Below are 12287 nucleotides of genomic sequence, written 5' to 3'. Positions count from 1 at the left end.
CCTGGAGAGATGGCTCAGTGACAAGCACTGGCTGCTCTCCCAAAACCTGGGTTCTGTTCCCAGCACCACCCACAGGGCAGCTAACAACAGTCTGTAACTCCAGTTCCAGGGGATCCTGCTCCCTTTTCTAGCCCCCACGGGCATTGCATTCATGTGGTGCACTTACATACATACAGGCAAAACACACATACACATAAAATAAAAAATTTAAGACAATGGGAGACTATAAGAGACAAGGTTCCAGGGTCTCCCCTAGATACCACAAGCACAGCGCACAAGAGTGCCAGGCCGATGGTTTTAGCACTGTATTTAGGAGTCAGGAATGAGTGCACTTAAAAAACAAGTGTGGCACTGGAGTGTGGCTCCAGACGTGACTAGGCGATTGAGGAGAACACATAGCTCAGAGGTACTAGAAGGGTACACAAGGCTGAGTTTCTACATGAAAATAAGCTGAGGTTCACACACACAAAGCCTAGGGGAACCAGGGTACAAATGTGCTCGGGCTGGTAATGCTGTGGGGGGCAGGGTGGAGACAGAGCAGCCCCTGACACTTGGCCCTCCCACGCTGGTCTCCGCCCCCCGGCCTCCCCTCCGCTCCCATCCAACCTAAAAGCCCCTGCAAGTGAGCTGCGAAGGGCCCCAGGCCTGGAGGATCAGGATGGAAGGCACCATGGCCACCGTGCTGCTGCTGCCTCTCCTACTGCTGGCACTCTCGTGGTGGGCTTGGGGGGTCCGCCGTGCTCAAATGCAGAGGGGCCTACCCCCTGGGCCCACGCCGTTCCCGGTGCTGGGGAATTTGCTGCAGCTGCAGTCTGGACACCTGGACCGTGTGCTCATGGAGGTAACCCAACTGTGGGACTGGAGTCATACATAATTCTGGATTCCGGGAGGTGGTACCGGTTCGGGGAGGCAGGGGTAAAGTCCTGGGTGGCTCTAAACAGACAGCTGAAGGGGTTGAGGGACAGGACCCCTGGGTCAGAGGGAAGAGGGCTTGGGGTCTGGACTGCTGGGCCTAAGGAAGGTGGGCTAGGCCTGGATCCCTGGGTCCGAGGGAGGAGGGCTAGACCTGGACCCTTTAGACAGAGGAAGGAGGGCAGGGGTCTGGACTCCTGGGTCTAAGGAGAAGAGAGTTAGGGATCCGAACCCCTGGACCTGAGGAACGAGGGGTTGAAACGAGAACTTGCAGGTTTGAGGGAGTGAGGGAGGGGAGGGCTCTGGGGTCGCCACAGATTCTGCTAAGCGCTAGCTCCCCGCAGCTCTCCAGCCGCTGGGGCCCGGTGTTCACCGTGTGGCTGGGCCCGCGCCCTGCAGTGGTGCTGTGCGGCTACACAGCGCTGCGGGACGCACTGGTGCTCCAGGCGGACGCCTTCTCCGGCCGCGGAAGCATGGCAGTCTTCGAACGCTTCACCCACGGAAACGGTGAGGGTCAGGCTGGGTGCAACTGAGGACCCAGACCAACCAGTTTGGAAGGATGACAGGTGGAGCGGGACCGAGTGGGCGGAGACTAACAGAGATTGACGCTGAGGACTCGGGGACTGGGGGCGGGCGGGGGGGCTGGCTATCGACTAGGCCCCGAGGTTCACCAGGGAGCCATAGAAGCCTAAGCCCTCAAGAGCAAGCCGGTTCTAGACCTGGGATCAGTGTATGTGGATAGGACAGAGAAGGCTGGCATGGTGTCTGGTGAAGGACTCGTCCCCTAGGTGTAGCGCGGGGCTGGCACTTCCCTGGCGGGGCGGGGCCAGCACCCCAAGGCCGCCACCTCTCTGTCTCCGCCGTAGGCATCGCGTTCTCCAACGGGCCGCGCTGGCGCACGCTGCGCAATTTTGCCCTGGGAGCGCTGAAGGAGTTCGGCGTGGGCAGGCGCAGCATCGAGGAGCGCATCCAGGAGGAGGCGTCATGTCTGCTCGGCGAATTTCAAGCCATCGTGGGTGCGGCCCGGCAGGGAGAGCAGAGGGCCATCTTGGGGGTGGTCAGTGGGCAAGACGGAGCCAGCCGGCCGGACCACAGCTTTGTTACCCGGGCCATTCTCACCCCCAGGGACTCCATTCGATCCCCGACGACTGCTGGATAATGCTGTATCCAACGTTATCTGTTCTGTGGTCTTCGGAAAGCGCTATGACTATGGGGATCCGGAGTTCCTGAGGCTCCTGGACCTCTTCAGTGACAATTTCCGCATCATGAGTTCCAAATGGGGCGAGGTGAGAGAATGGGTTCCAATTCCTTCTTTTTGTGGGCCCTTGCCAAACCCCAGGCTCACAGTCCTGCATTTAGTGGTTCATCTGAATGAAGTCAAGATTCTTTATGGCAGACTTCTAAAACCCACATCAAAATCCTGGTCCAGCCGGGCGTGGTGGCACACACCTTTAATCCCAGCACTCTGAGAGTTCGAGGCCAGCCTGGTCTACATAGTGAGCTCCGGGCCGGGTGGGGCTTCCCTGTCTCAGAAAAAAAAAATTCCTGGTCCAATCTCCCTATCAGGGAAACTAAAGTCCAATTGCCTTGATCAAGGCCCTATTAAGGCCCTGTCTTTCCAGGCATACAACATTTTCCCGTCGTTCCTGGACTGGATTCCCGGCCCACACCATCGAATCTTCCGGAACTTCCAAGAGCTTCGAGTCTTCATCTCCGAACAAATCCAGCAGCACCGGCAGTTGAGGCAGGCCAGAGAGCCCCGCGATTTCATCGATTGTTTCTTGGACCAAATGGATGAGGTGCAAGTCCCTGCCGTCCTAAACCTTACCTGTGCTGCCCACCAGCAAACGCTGCAGCACCTGCCTCTGCCCACAGGAACAGCAGGACCCGGAAAGTCATTTCCAAGATGAGACGTTGGTGATGACCACTCACAATCTTTTCTTCGGCGGCACCGAGACTACAAGCACCACCCTTCGCTACGGGCTCCTCATTATGCTCAAGTACCCAGAGGTGGCAGGTTTGGGAGCTGGATACTCTGCTAAGCCTGAACTGGGGGAGAGGGCCGGGCTGGGCGGTCTTAAGGCTCATCTCACAACCTCCACTGGCCTCAGCCAAGGTGCAGGCAGAGCTGGACGCCGTAATAGGTCGGACACGTGCCCCGAACCTGGAGGACCGTGCACGCCTGCCCTACACGAACGCAGTGCTGCATGAGATCCAACGTTTCATCAGCGTGCTGCCGCTGGGGCTGCCCCGGGCCCTCACCCGAGATACCCACCTCCGAAGTCACTTCCTGCGTAAGGTGTACAAAAAGCCTGGGAATTCTGCACTGGGGTGAGGAGCGGGGGAACCCAAGTGCCTGTTCGGCGGTTAGGTTCAATGGGCATGCACAGCACTGACTGAGGCAGTCAGCAGCCCCAGGAACAGAAATGGCAGGCTCACCCCAGGGCTTTTATCATCATCTCAGGTACTGGGGGTGTAGCAGTGAGAGCACTTCAATGGCACACATGCAAGGTCCTGAGTTTGGTACCCAGCACCACAAAAACAGAAAGCGGTCTTGGATGAGGAGCCAATTCTGTGGGTAACATTACCTGTGTGTCTCCCCAGGGCACCTTTGTGATTCCCCTGCTGGTATCTGCACACCGAGATCCCACCCAATTCAAAGACCCTGACCACTTCAATCCCACCAATTTCCTGGATGACAGGGGAGAGTTCCAGAACAATGATGCCTTCATGCCCTTTGCTCCAGGTCTGAGCCAGGAGAGAGGCACCCAGCATGGCCATCACTGGGGGGTAAAGGAAAGGTGCTCATTCACCCCACACCTGCACCCATATCCACAGGAAAGCGCATGTGCCTAGGTGCTGGCCTGGCGCGCTCGGAGATCTTCCTCTTCTTCACTGCCATCCTGCAGAAGTTCTGCCTCCTCTCAACCGAGAGCCCAGCCAGTATCAATCTCACCCCACAGTGCACTGGCCTGGGCAACGTGCCCCCAGCCTTCCAGCTCCGCCTGGTGGCCCGCTGAAGCTGGGCTCCACTAGCCTGATCTCAGAAGCCCCGATTTCCTTCCCCTCCTTGGTCAGTAAAGGCTTCTACCCGGATGTGGAAATGTCACTACAGAAAGGAATACTCAAGTGTGTGCAACTCTGAGGTAAACTTTTATTTCTTGGCTGGCAGGACCTCCACACCCATGCTCCTCCTGGCACCTAACTCTGCCCAAGCAGCAGCAGCCCAGTTCAAAAAGTGCCAAGGCCATAGGGGTTGGGGAGTCACTTCACATTCCAGGCTGGAGGAATGGGGAGAGTAGGGATACCCACCCCCCAAACCATTGCCAGCCAGAGGCCATGACTCACCTCAACCCCAAATCCTGCCTCCTCTCAGCTCCAAACCCAATGAGGAATGACCAGACAGGCAGCACACGGCCCCCAGGTTCAGTTATGGTATGCCCTCACACACTGGCCACTGCCCAGGTCACAAACCCCAGCTCCCTCAAGGGGCAGTGGTCTTTCCTCCTTGGTCCCCAGTGATGCTCAGAATCCCTCCACACCACACAGGGCAAAGGCAAGCCAGAAGCAGCAGCAGTGGCAGAGAAGGAGTGGGCACTGAGGCTGGTGAGCTGCCACTGGGGCCCAGGGCCCTCCTGAAGTCAGGGAGCTGTCAGTCCACGCAGCTCTGGGGCTGGCCATTAGGTGGGTGTGGTCGGCTGTGATACAGGTACTTGGACACCTTTCTGTCCCAATGCTGAGGAAAGGAAGACAGAGATTGTAACTCACCAAGGAAGGGACAGGGAGGCCAAAAGAAACCTGGGAAATGGAGAGAGCATCAGAAGAAAAGGGACTCATGCTGGAGGAGCCAGGAAAGTGGGCTGGCTAGAGAGACAGAATTAGACTTAAGAGACAGATGAGGGCACTGGGCTAGTGGTAGAGCACAGCAAGGCTCTAGGATAACATCCTCAGCACCAGAAAAAAAAAAAAGACAGAGGTCATGGTCTGGTAGGATACAGGGACTAGGAAGGACATGAGAGAGGGGAGCCAGTACCTAGCTGATACTTGTCTTTGGCTGCTGCCCGTTCCTTGGCATCGAAATACCAGACAGTGATGGCGTACCTGGGGAGCAGGGCAGTCAAAAATCAGTTTTCTGCAGTTCCAGTCACCACCTCCAATGACACTCGAGTCCACCCTTGTGAGTCACTTGGTTATGTTTCCCACTTGGGCCCTCTCAGCACCTCATCACTCCCTTGTCACTCTGGGGACCTACACTTTAGTAGGGGGAACACCCAGGCACTTCCCTAAAAGTACAGGTCATACCTGGTGGCATAGGCTGGCTTCACCTCATGTGGGTTCCGACGGTCAGACCAGAAAATGAGCAACCGGTCAAAGAGTGGCTCGATGTTGGCAACCACAGGCCGACCCTCAGGGAAAATCTGCAGCAGGCCCCCATGCACCTGGAGGCAGGCCAAATGAGGCCATTGGTGAAGCCTGGAGCCTCTGCCTTGTACTGCACCCATGTGCCCACTAGAGAGCGCAGGACCAGCACACACGGCTCCCTCCCACCACTCAGGTGCTTACAAATGAGTTCAGAGTCTACATTGCCATGGAGATGGACAGGAAACTATTAAGGACAAGATAGAAAAAGGGGGAAGTGAGTGTATGTGGCTAGGGCTAAGTGGACAGCATCATTCCCATAAAGGAAGAAAGTCCCACCAGTCAGCTAGAGACTTCACCGCCCCCTATGGGCTGGAAGGATAATCACACTGCCCCACCCCCACACCCTACCTTAACATCCCAGTTCTGATTCAGGTAATAGATACAGGTGATGCAGCGCCCATCGCCGTGGGGATTGTCAACGTGCCGCACATACCCCAGCCCATTGCCTGGGTAACACGCCACCATGGCCTGGCAGAGATGGAGATAGGTGGTTTACTAAGACCAGGCAGGGACATCTTGGGAAAGAAGCCCTTCCTGGCTCGTCTGTCTTTAATCATCCTAGGTTCTAGGAGCTCCAACAGACTTTCTCTTAATTTAAACTGCATCCTCAAATTCATCAAAACCCAACCTCTTTGGCCTCAAGAACTCACTCCCCCGCACCTCTGTCATCACCCCCACCCTAGACTCAAATGGGGTTCAATGCGTGGTTCAAATGGGGTTCAAATGGTGGTTTGTGTTCTTTAAAGAGGGTCTAACCCCCACCAGGTGTAGTGGTACACGTGCATACCCATAATCTCAGCACTCACAAGGCTGAGGCAGGAGGATCGCAGCTTCAAGACCAGTCTGAACCATACAGTAAGTGCATAGACTTCCGAAAGAGTTTGACTACTGAGGCCCAGCCCTCCTCACCTCAAAGGTTCTGGTGGAGTTCATAGAAGGTGCAGCCTGGATTTTTAAAAGGTTCCCTGGGTAATTCTAATGTGCAGCCATATTGAGATCTACTGCACTTGACTACAAGGCAACAGCTACATAAATGATCTGTCCCACACATCAGAACAGGAACCCCAATCTAGAAGTCCCCATCCAATCGAGCTGCACAGCAACCCTGGTAGTTCCAGTACCTGAACAAGCCTCAATTATCTCCACCATACAATGGGATTAATAAACACCTTTGCTCTCCAGCAGCAGCATTAACCTTTGAGATCACAGCCAGGTGTTCTCACAGCACAGACTTTTCCCCAGCTCTTAACCAGGCTGCAGCCACATTTGGAAATGTTACCAAGGAGCTATCAGAAAAGTGGCTGCAAGTGTAAGGGACAAGGCCCAGTCACTGCTGCAAATCAAATTCACTGGTTCAAGACTCAGCATAGCCACAATGAGCTGTGGCATCAGGGTAGTGAATGAAGTTCCCACCTCAGATTCCTCCCTGCCAAAATGTAAATAACACCACTTTACAAGTTGCTGTGGGAAATTAACTGGATAACAAATGTCTGGAAAGACCTACTACAATGACTATTGCCACTGGTTAGAGAACTGAAACAGAAATTGAAAAGCTATTTAAGGGGCAGGAGAGATGGCTCAGCAGTTAAGAGCACTGGCTGCTCTGCCAAAGGACTCGGGTTCAATCCCCAGCATCCATATGACAGCTAACAACTGTCTGTAACTCCAGTTCCAGGGACTCCAACACCCTCTTTCTGACCTTCTTGGGAAAGCACTTAAATACATGCAGGCAAAACACTCATACACATAAAAACAAATCAAAAACAATTTTTAAAAAAAAATATCATTTAAAAGAAAAGGATTCCTGTCCCACCTCAACTCAAAACACTGGGAGGGCTGACACTGAGCAAAATGGAGGGACCATGAGCATGAGGACCCTTGAGCTCCTGCCCAGTCCAGGACCATCTGTCTGGATCTTGCTACCCAGGTATGAACGACTCTGCAGCTGGAGCTCCTCACAATGCTGACCTGTACTTAGGAGCCCAACCCAGCAGGCCAAGCATAAGCAGTCATAATCAGACACATCAGTGTCTGCTGACAAGACAGGTGGGCTAACCCAGCACTCAACACAGGCCAGGTTGATTTGGTCTTGCACCTTCCTCCCAAGGCCCCTCTCAACTCATCAGTCCCAGGGCTCGCCTCATTGTGGATGCAATGTCTTCTGCATCACACTTGCATACCTAATCCACCAGACCCTACCTTGGAAAAAGAGACCAGGAGGGCTTGCTACAACCTAAGTCCACCCAGAAGTAAAGCCTCAGGACCAGGGTGTGGCAAACCCTGGCCTCTGTACTCCAAGGATCAGGAGGGTGAGTCTTCTCTGCACTGCTCCCACAGATGGGATGGTGCTCCAAGCAACCATTCACAGGGAGGAAAGAATGTGACTGTGGCCCTGGTGGCTTGGAATCAGTGAGTCACTGATTAGAGATGGGCAAGGCCTCCTGAGTTGGGACTCCAATGAGCACTCAGACACGCTCTGCACACACAGGGAGGGCAGACAGCGTTGCCCTATCAATTCCTACATAGCAGCCAGAGATGCTTCCTCCACCTCTTCACTGCACCCCCCACCAAAAATCACAGGTGGTGCCTACACACTCTGATCTTCCCTCTGCTCCAAGCCTCAACCTGAAAGCCTGTGCACCTGCCTGGTATATTACTGGGCACTCACGTCAAGGACCAGCTTAAGCATCTAGTGGAAAGGTCCATGTGGCTCCTCTACATCTAAAGCTAGCTCAGAAACCTGTTTACCCAGCACTGGCCTGAAAAGCAGCCCATGGAAGCTCCTGGGACCAGGGTTGTCTCCCAAGTGCCCAGGGTGTTACCTACTAGATGAAAACACTGCTCTTAACCTCAGCTAAAGGAAAGCCTCAGCCACAGGGACAACAGCAGAGTAACAAAGGAACTTGCTACCCACCCCTCCTACCCAAGAGCAGTAAATGGGATCATAGCCAGTATGCTGGACTAAAGGCTACTGGAGATAATAGGCCAAGGATCCTATCACCACCACACACCCCCCAAGTCAGCAGCTAGGGACTCAGCCAAAGACAGCAAGCCCTGCCTCCAAGCTGCTCTTAAAAGAACAAACCAAACCAACTGAACCCTACCTGGGGTCCCCACTGCGCATTCTTGATGCCAGGACGAATCAGCTCTTTCAACTACACAGATCCAGAGAGGAAGACAGGGATGGCAGAGAAGGTAAAAGGGCACAGGAGCCCCACTCAGGGACGACCGAGGTTACTGCTAGCCAAGGCCACACCGCCAGTCTATGTCCTCACTACCACTACCTCAGCACCACACAAGCTCACTCTAGAGCCCAGGGAAGGGAGCCTACATGTGGCCTTGCCTTTTGGAAATGGGAGGGTCTGGAGTTTCGAGAGAACAAGCTCCAGGGACGGGGTTGGGTATTCCATTCCCTACTACACCAGCCTGATCTGTTCTTACTTCCCCAAGGATAAGAGCCACCTTACAGCATTAGAACCTGACTCTTCCCTGTCCTCAATCCTAGCTCAGGTCCTGTCACCAAGCACATCCAGATGGGAGGAGGCACCAGAGGGGAAGCAACCTATTCCCTCAAGCCCCTTCATAAACTGCTCCCAAGTAGCTAGGGACCTGACCTGGTTTTCCCTTCCTGAGACTCAGAACTACATCCCACTCTGGGCAGTGAGCTCCCCTGTCTCCCTGACTTCCCTCCTGCAAGGAGGGTGGATACCAGGTTTGCAGCTGCTGAGCCAGGGAGGCCACACTGATCTTGCCTGCACAGGAGCCAAGCCTTGGGAGGGGCCAGCTCTGGCTCTCCAGCTATCAAGTAACGGGAGGGAGAGGGAAATAGGGCAAGTTCCAGCTCAGGTGGAGAGGAAATAGGCCTGGGCCCTGGGGGAGCCCTGGCCCCTGAGCCAGTTCTAGTCTGAGAGGAAAGCTGCACAGCAGAACTCACGATGGGATTTGAGAGACAAGGGAGGGAGCATCAGGAGCACAGTCCTCTGGGCACAAGGCAGAATACAGCCTATGGTACCATCAGTCAGACATCACCAGTAGCCAGCAGTGGGCACTCTGAACAGATGGTGTCCAAATGATACCATGTCTCACACCCTTCCATGAAGAGAATGGGTAGGTCAGCAGACAGGAAAGATCCCGGGGGTCATTGTCCAGGCAGGGCTCCTGACCCCTGGTTCTTGAATGGACAGCTGGAGGCCCATGAGGCCCTAACATTAACTGCCCACAAACTCCAGCCAAATGAGCACTTTTCCTGAAGTCTGTGGCTTTTGGCAGTTAATCTGAAAACCCTATGCTCCAAAAACATTAAAAACTACTACTCTGTAACAAGAAAAAGGAACCAAGAAGATACATGTAGGCAGAGGGTCAAGGAAAGAGACCATGGAAAGCAGGCAGGAGGCGACACAATTGTCAGAGGATGGACAATAGGGACTAGAACAGGGAGGAGTGGGAAAGATGGGGACAGGACCCTCTCACACAATGTCACCTCCAGAAAGCTGTCCTTGATGCACATGCAGTAGGCCCACAGGGCAAAATGGAGCCCAGGGCAGATACTCAACAAAGTAGGTAGCGCCCCATCTTCAGTCCAGGGCTCACCTCACCACAGCCACCCTTTCCTTCACCTTCTAGTTCTCCCACACAAGAGGCAGAACAGACAAGGCAGCAGCCAGGGACAGACAGGAGGCTAGAGACAGAGAAAAGCCCGTCTACTCTGACTGTCGTTAGTCTAAGGCAGGCTGTAAGGATCAGCAGCTCTTGGTTTCCCAAGAGTACCGCAAGGTCAAGAACCGCTGCAGCCCTGGCGGTTTTCAGGTCACAAATGAAAGCCCAGAGGGAAGCCGAGACTCCCAAGTCACCCCCACAGGCAACTGTATCCACTTCGGGGGAGCTAGCCTACACCTTTTTCTAACCCCAGAAGCCAGTGTCCCGGCCCACTTTATGCCAAAGCACTAGGCACTCACCAAAAAAGTGCCTTACCTTAGTGCGCCCATTGATGACGTAGTTGCCCAGTCGCCCAGCACAGTGGCGGATCACTGAGTCCACATGGGCCATGAGGGCACCAATGCTCCGGCAGCCTGGCTCGTGGCCTTCCACCCAGGCAATCTGGTCCCCACGAATGCTGCGCGGTGGGATTGCCCGCTGGCTCACTAGTTGCCCATCACGTAGACGCCCGCCCCACTTCAGGGCCTCCACCTCAGCCAGCACACGGCCACCCAGTGCTGCCCCCAAGAAGTTGTCCTTGACACAGATACCGTAGTACCGCATGCAAGGCACAATATAGTCCAGGGCTAGGCGCTCAGGTGCAGAGGGCAGGGCCTCCTCCCTCAGCCTAGCACTCGCCTGGCCACTGCCACCGGCCATGCTGCTGCTATCGCCGCTGTCACAGCCCACACCACCTTCCCCCTTCTCCTCCTGGTTTTCTTGCCTGGCCCAGGGCCGCTTGCTGGGTGACGGGGCATCCCCACCATCCTCAGCCCATTTCCGTTTCGGGGCCTCAGGCCGGGCACCCTGGGCTGCCAGCCGCTGGCACTCCTTGGTGACAAGTGCAGCAGCACCTTCACTCTGCAGTGGCCACAGCTCACCACCATCCTGTCCACCAAAGCCCTCCTGCAAGGGGCTCGAAGTGGTAGCTGTGGCTGAGGCTGTGGTCCTGGGCGTCCCACTGCCAGCCGAGGCCTCACCAGATGCTCCTGGATGGTGGTAGGAGGATAGCAGGGGACAGGGCAGGTAACTCTCCACCCCCATCCTGCCTCGGCTAGGCTCCAAAGGCTCTGACACAGACCCTGGCAACTGAGGGCGAGCCTGATTTAGGGTCTGCGGCTGGCACGGGCTGTCCATGGTAGCAATGTCTTCATCCCCCGGGCATGGAGGGCACGGCCCGGGCCCATGGTGCCACCCTCCTCTGCCGCCGCCGCCTCCTCCTCCTCCACTTGATGCAGCCGGGGGCCGCTGGGCCTGGTGTGGGGCAGGGTGAGGCAGGGCAGGCAGTAGGGGATCCTCTCGTGCCCTGGGGGTGCTCGCTGGTCCCCAATTCCACAGTTGTCCCTAGGAGCTTGGGGAGGGACTGGTGGGGGTGGCTGGAAGAAAAGAGAAAAAAAGGGATTTAAGAGGCGCTAGAGGCAAGCGGGTGGGAAGGGGCGGCGATGGTACCAGGAGTTAAGTAGATGATTGACAGATATGACTAGAGACAGACAGACAGACACAAACACACAGACACACGGGGGCCAAGACGGGGAAGTGGGCCTTGAGAATTTGAGGGGAAACAGCTGACAGGCATAGTGCAGAAAAGGGGAACCCGAGCCAGAGGGAAAAGGCTGGGTGGACAGCCCAAAGGAAGGAAGGGCACGGGAGGCTATCTATCATCAGAGAATTCTGGGAGGAAAAGGAATGGTGGACAAGTGGGGAAACGGAAGGCATCTGCCTGGGGACTCCATAGAGACATAAAGATAGGATGGGGAGGGTGCAGAAGAAAGAAAAAAAGAAAGGACTGGGGAAAAGTCGGGGTGCCGAGGAGCCTGCGGGCGATCCCACGGCGGAGCGCTCGCGGAGCCCAGACAGCCCGGGTGGAAGACCACGAGCCAGGCCGGAGGAAACCCGGAGTCCGAGGACAAAGAGACCGTGGAGCCGAGGGAGAAAAACAAGCCGGCAGGGAGGCGGTCATGGCCTGCAGCCGCCAGGGCTACGGGGTCGACCTGCGTCCTACAGGAGGAAGCCTGCCGGGGACCGACACACACCCAGACGGAAGGGAGGTCCTACCGGACGGACGGACGGAAGGGAGCGGGGAGGAGAGGCCACACTCGGGGCCAGGCCCAGGGCAGCGCCGCGGCTCCTAGCCCCTATGGCGAAGCCCCGGGGACCACGGCGCGCGGCAGGCAGCCGAGGCGGGGCAGCACCGACCCCGGCCCCTCCCCTCGGCCCGGGCCCCGCGTCCCCGCACAGCCAACGGGCCCGCACGACCG

At 56.1% G+C, this 12287-nt stretch overlaps 3 protein-coding genes across 3 annotated transcripts in view; 1 reads left to right on the top strand and 2 right to left on the bottom strand.

Moving 5' to 3' along the window:
- Nucleotides 1-670: 670 nt before the first annotated feature.
- LOC103750777 (cytochrome P450 2F2-like) lies at nt 671-4046 on the top strand. Its single transcript, XM_008854023.1, has 9 exons — nt 671-841; nt 1257-1419; nt 1779-1928; nt 2038-2198; nt 2535-2711; nt 2788-2929; nt 3024-3211; nt 3517-3658; nt 3751-4046. Exons 1-9 carry the CDS (start codon nt 671-673, stop codon nt 3930-3932), a joined length of 1476 nt encoding a protein of 491 aa, XP_008852245.1. The 3' UTR covers nt 3933-4046.
- Nucleotides 4043-11203, bottom strand: Egln2 (egl-9 family hypoxia inducible factor 2). The gene is made up of 5 exons (XM_008854018.3): nt 10306-11203; nt 5683-5802; nt 5215-5351; nt 4946-5013; nt 4043-4648 (listed from the first exon to the last, which is right to left on the bottom strand). Exons 1-5 carry the CDS (start codon nt 11164-11166, stop codon nt 4593-4595), a joined length of 1242 nt encoding a protein of 413 aa, XP_008852240.1. The 5' UTR covers nt 11167-11203; the 3' UTR covers nt 4043-4592.
- A 78-nt stretch (nt 11204-11281) lies between these two features.
- Nucleotides 11282-12287, bottom strand: part of Rab4b (RAB4B, member RAS oncogene family) — a 14424-nt gene continuing 13418 nt past the window's right edge. Inside the window, exon 8 of the mRNA XM_008854022.3 lies at nt 11282-11405. The gene's annotated coding sequence lies outside the window, so the exon portion shown is untranslated. The remainder of the gene's footprint in view (nt 11406-12287) is intronic.

This window comes from Nannospalax galili, unplaced genomic scaffold (assembly GCF_000622305.1).
Source record: "Nannospalax galili isolate Female #2095 unplaced genomic scaffold, S.galili_v1.0 scaffold886, whole genome shotgun sequence".
Lineage (NCBI taxonomy): Eukaryota > Metazoa > Chordata > Mammalia > Rodentia > Spalacidae > Nannospalax > Nannospalax galili.
The sequence above is the reverse complement of the archived record's forward strand: the minus strand, read 5'-3'. Positions and strand labels throughout refer to the sequence as shown.

Bases quoted from the DNA above. Each gene is read 5' to 3' on its own strand.
- LOC103750777 (XM_008854023.1), top strand. From the start codon at position 671: ATGGCCACCGTGCTGCTGCTGCCTCTCCTACTGCTGGCACTCTCGTGG. The intron at 2,199-2,534 runs GTGAGAGAATGG...CTGTCTTTCCAG, and splicing joins TGAGTTCCAAATGGGGCGAG to GCATACAACATTTTCCCGTC. The intron at 2,712-2,787 runs GTGCAAGTCCCT...CTCTGCCCACAG, and splicing joins TCTTGGACCAAATGGATGAG to GAACAGCAGGACCCGGAAAG.
- Egln2 (XM_008854018.3), bottom strand. From the start codon at position 11,166: ATGGACAGCCCGTGCCAGCCGCAGACCCTAAATCAGGCTCGCCCTCAG. The intron at 5,014-5,214 runs GTATGACCTGTA...CCTGCTCCCCAG, and splicing joins AAGCCAGCCTATGCCACCAG to GTACGCCATCACTGTCTGGT. The intron at 4,649-4,945 runs GTACTGGCTCCC...TCCTTTCCTCAG, and splicing joins CAAAGACAAGTATCAGCTAG to CATTGGGACAGAAAGGTGTC.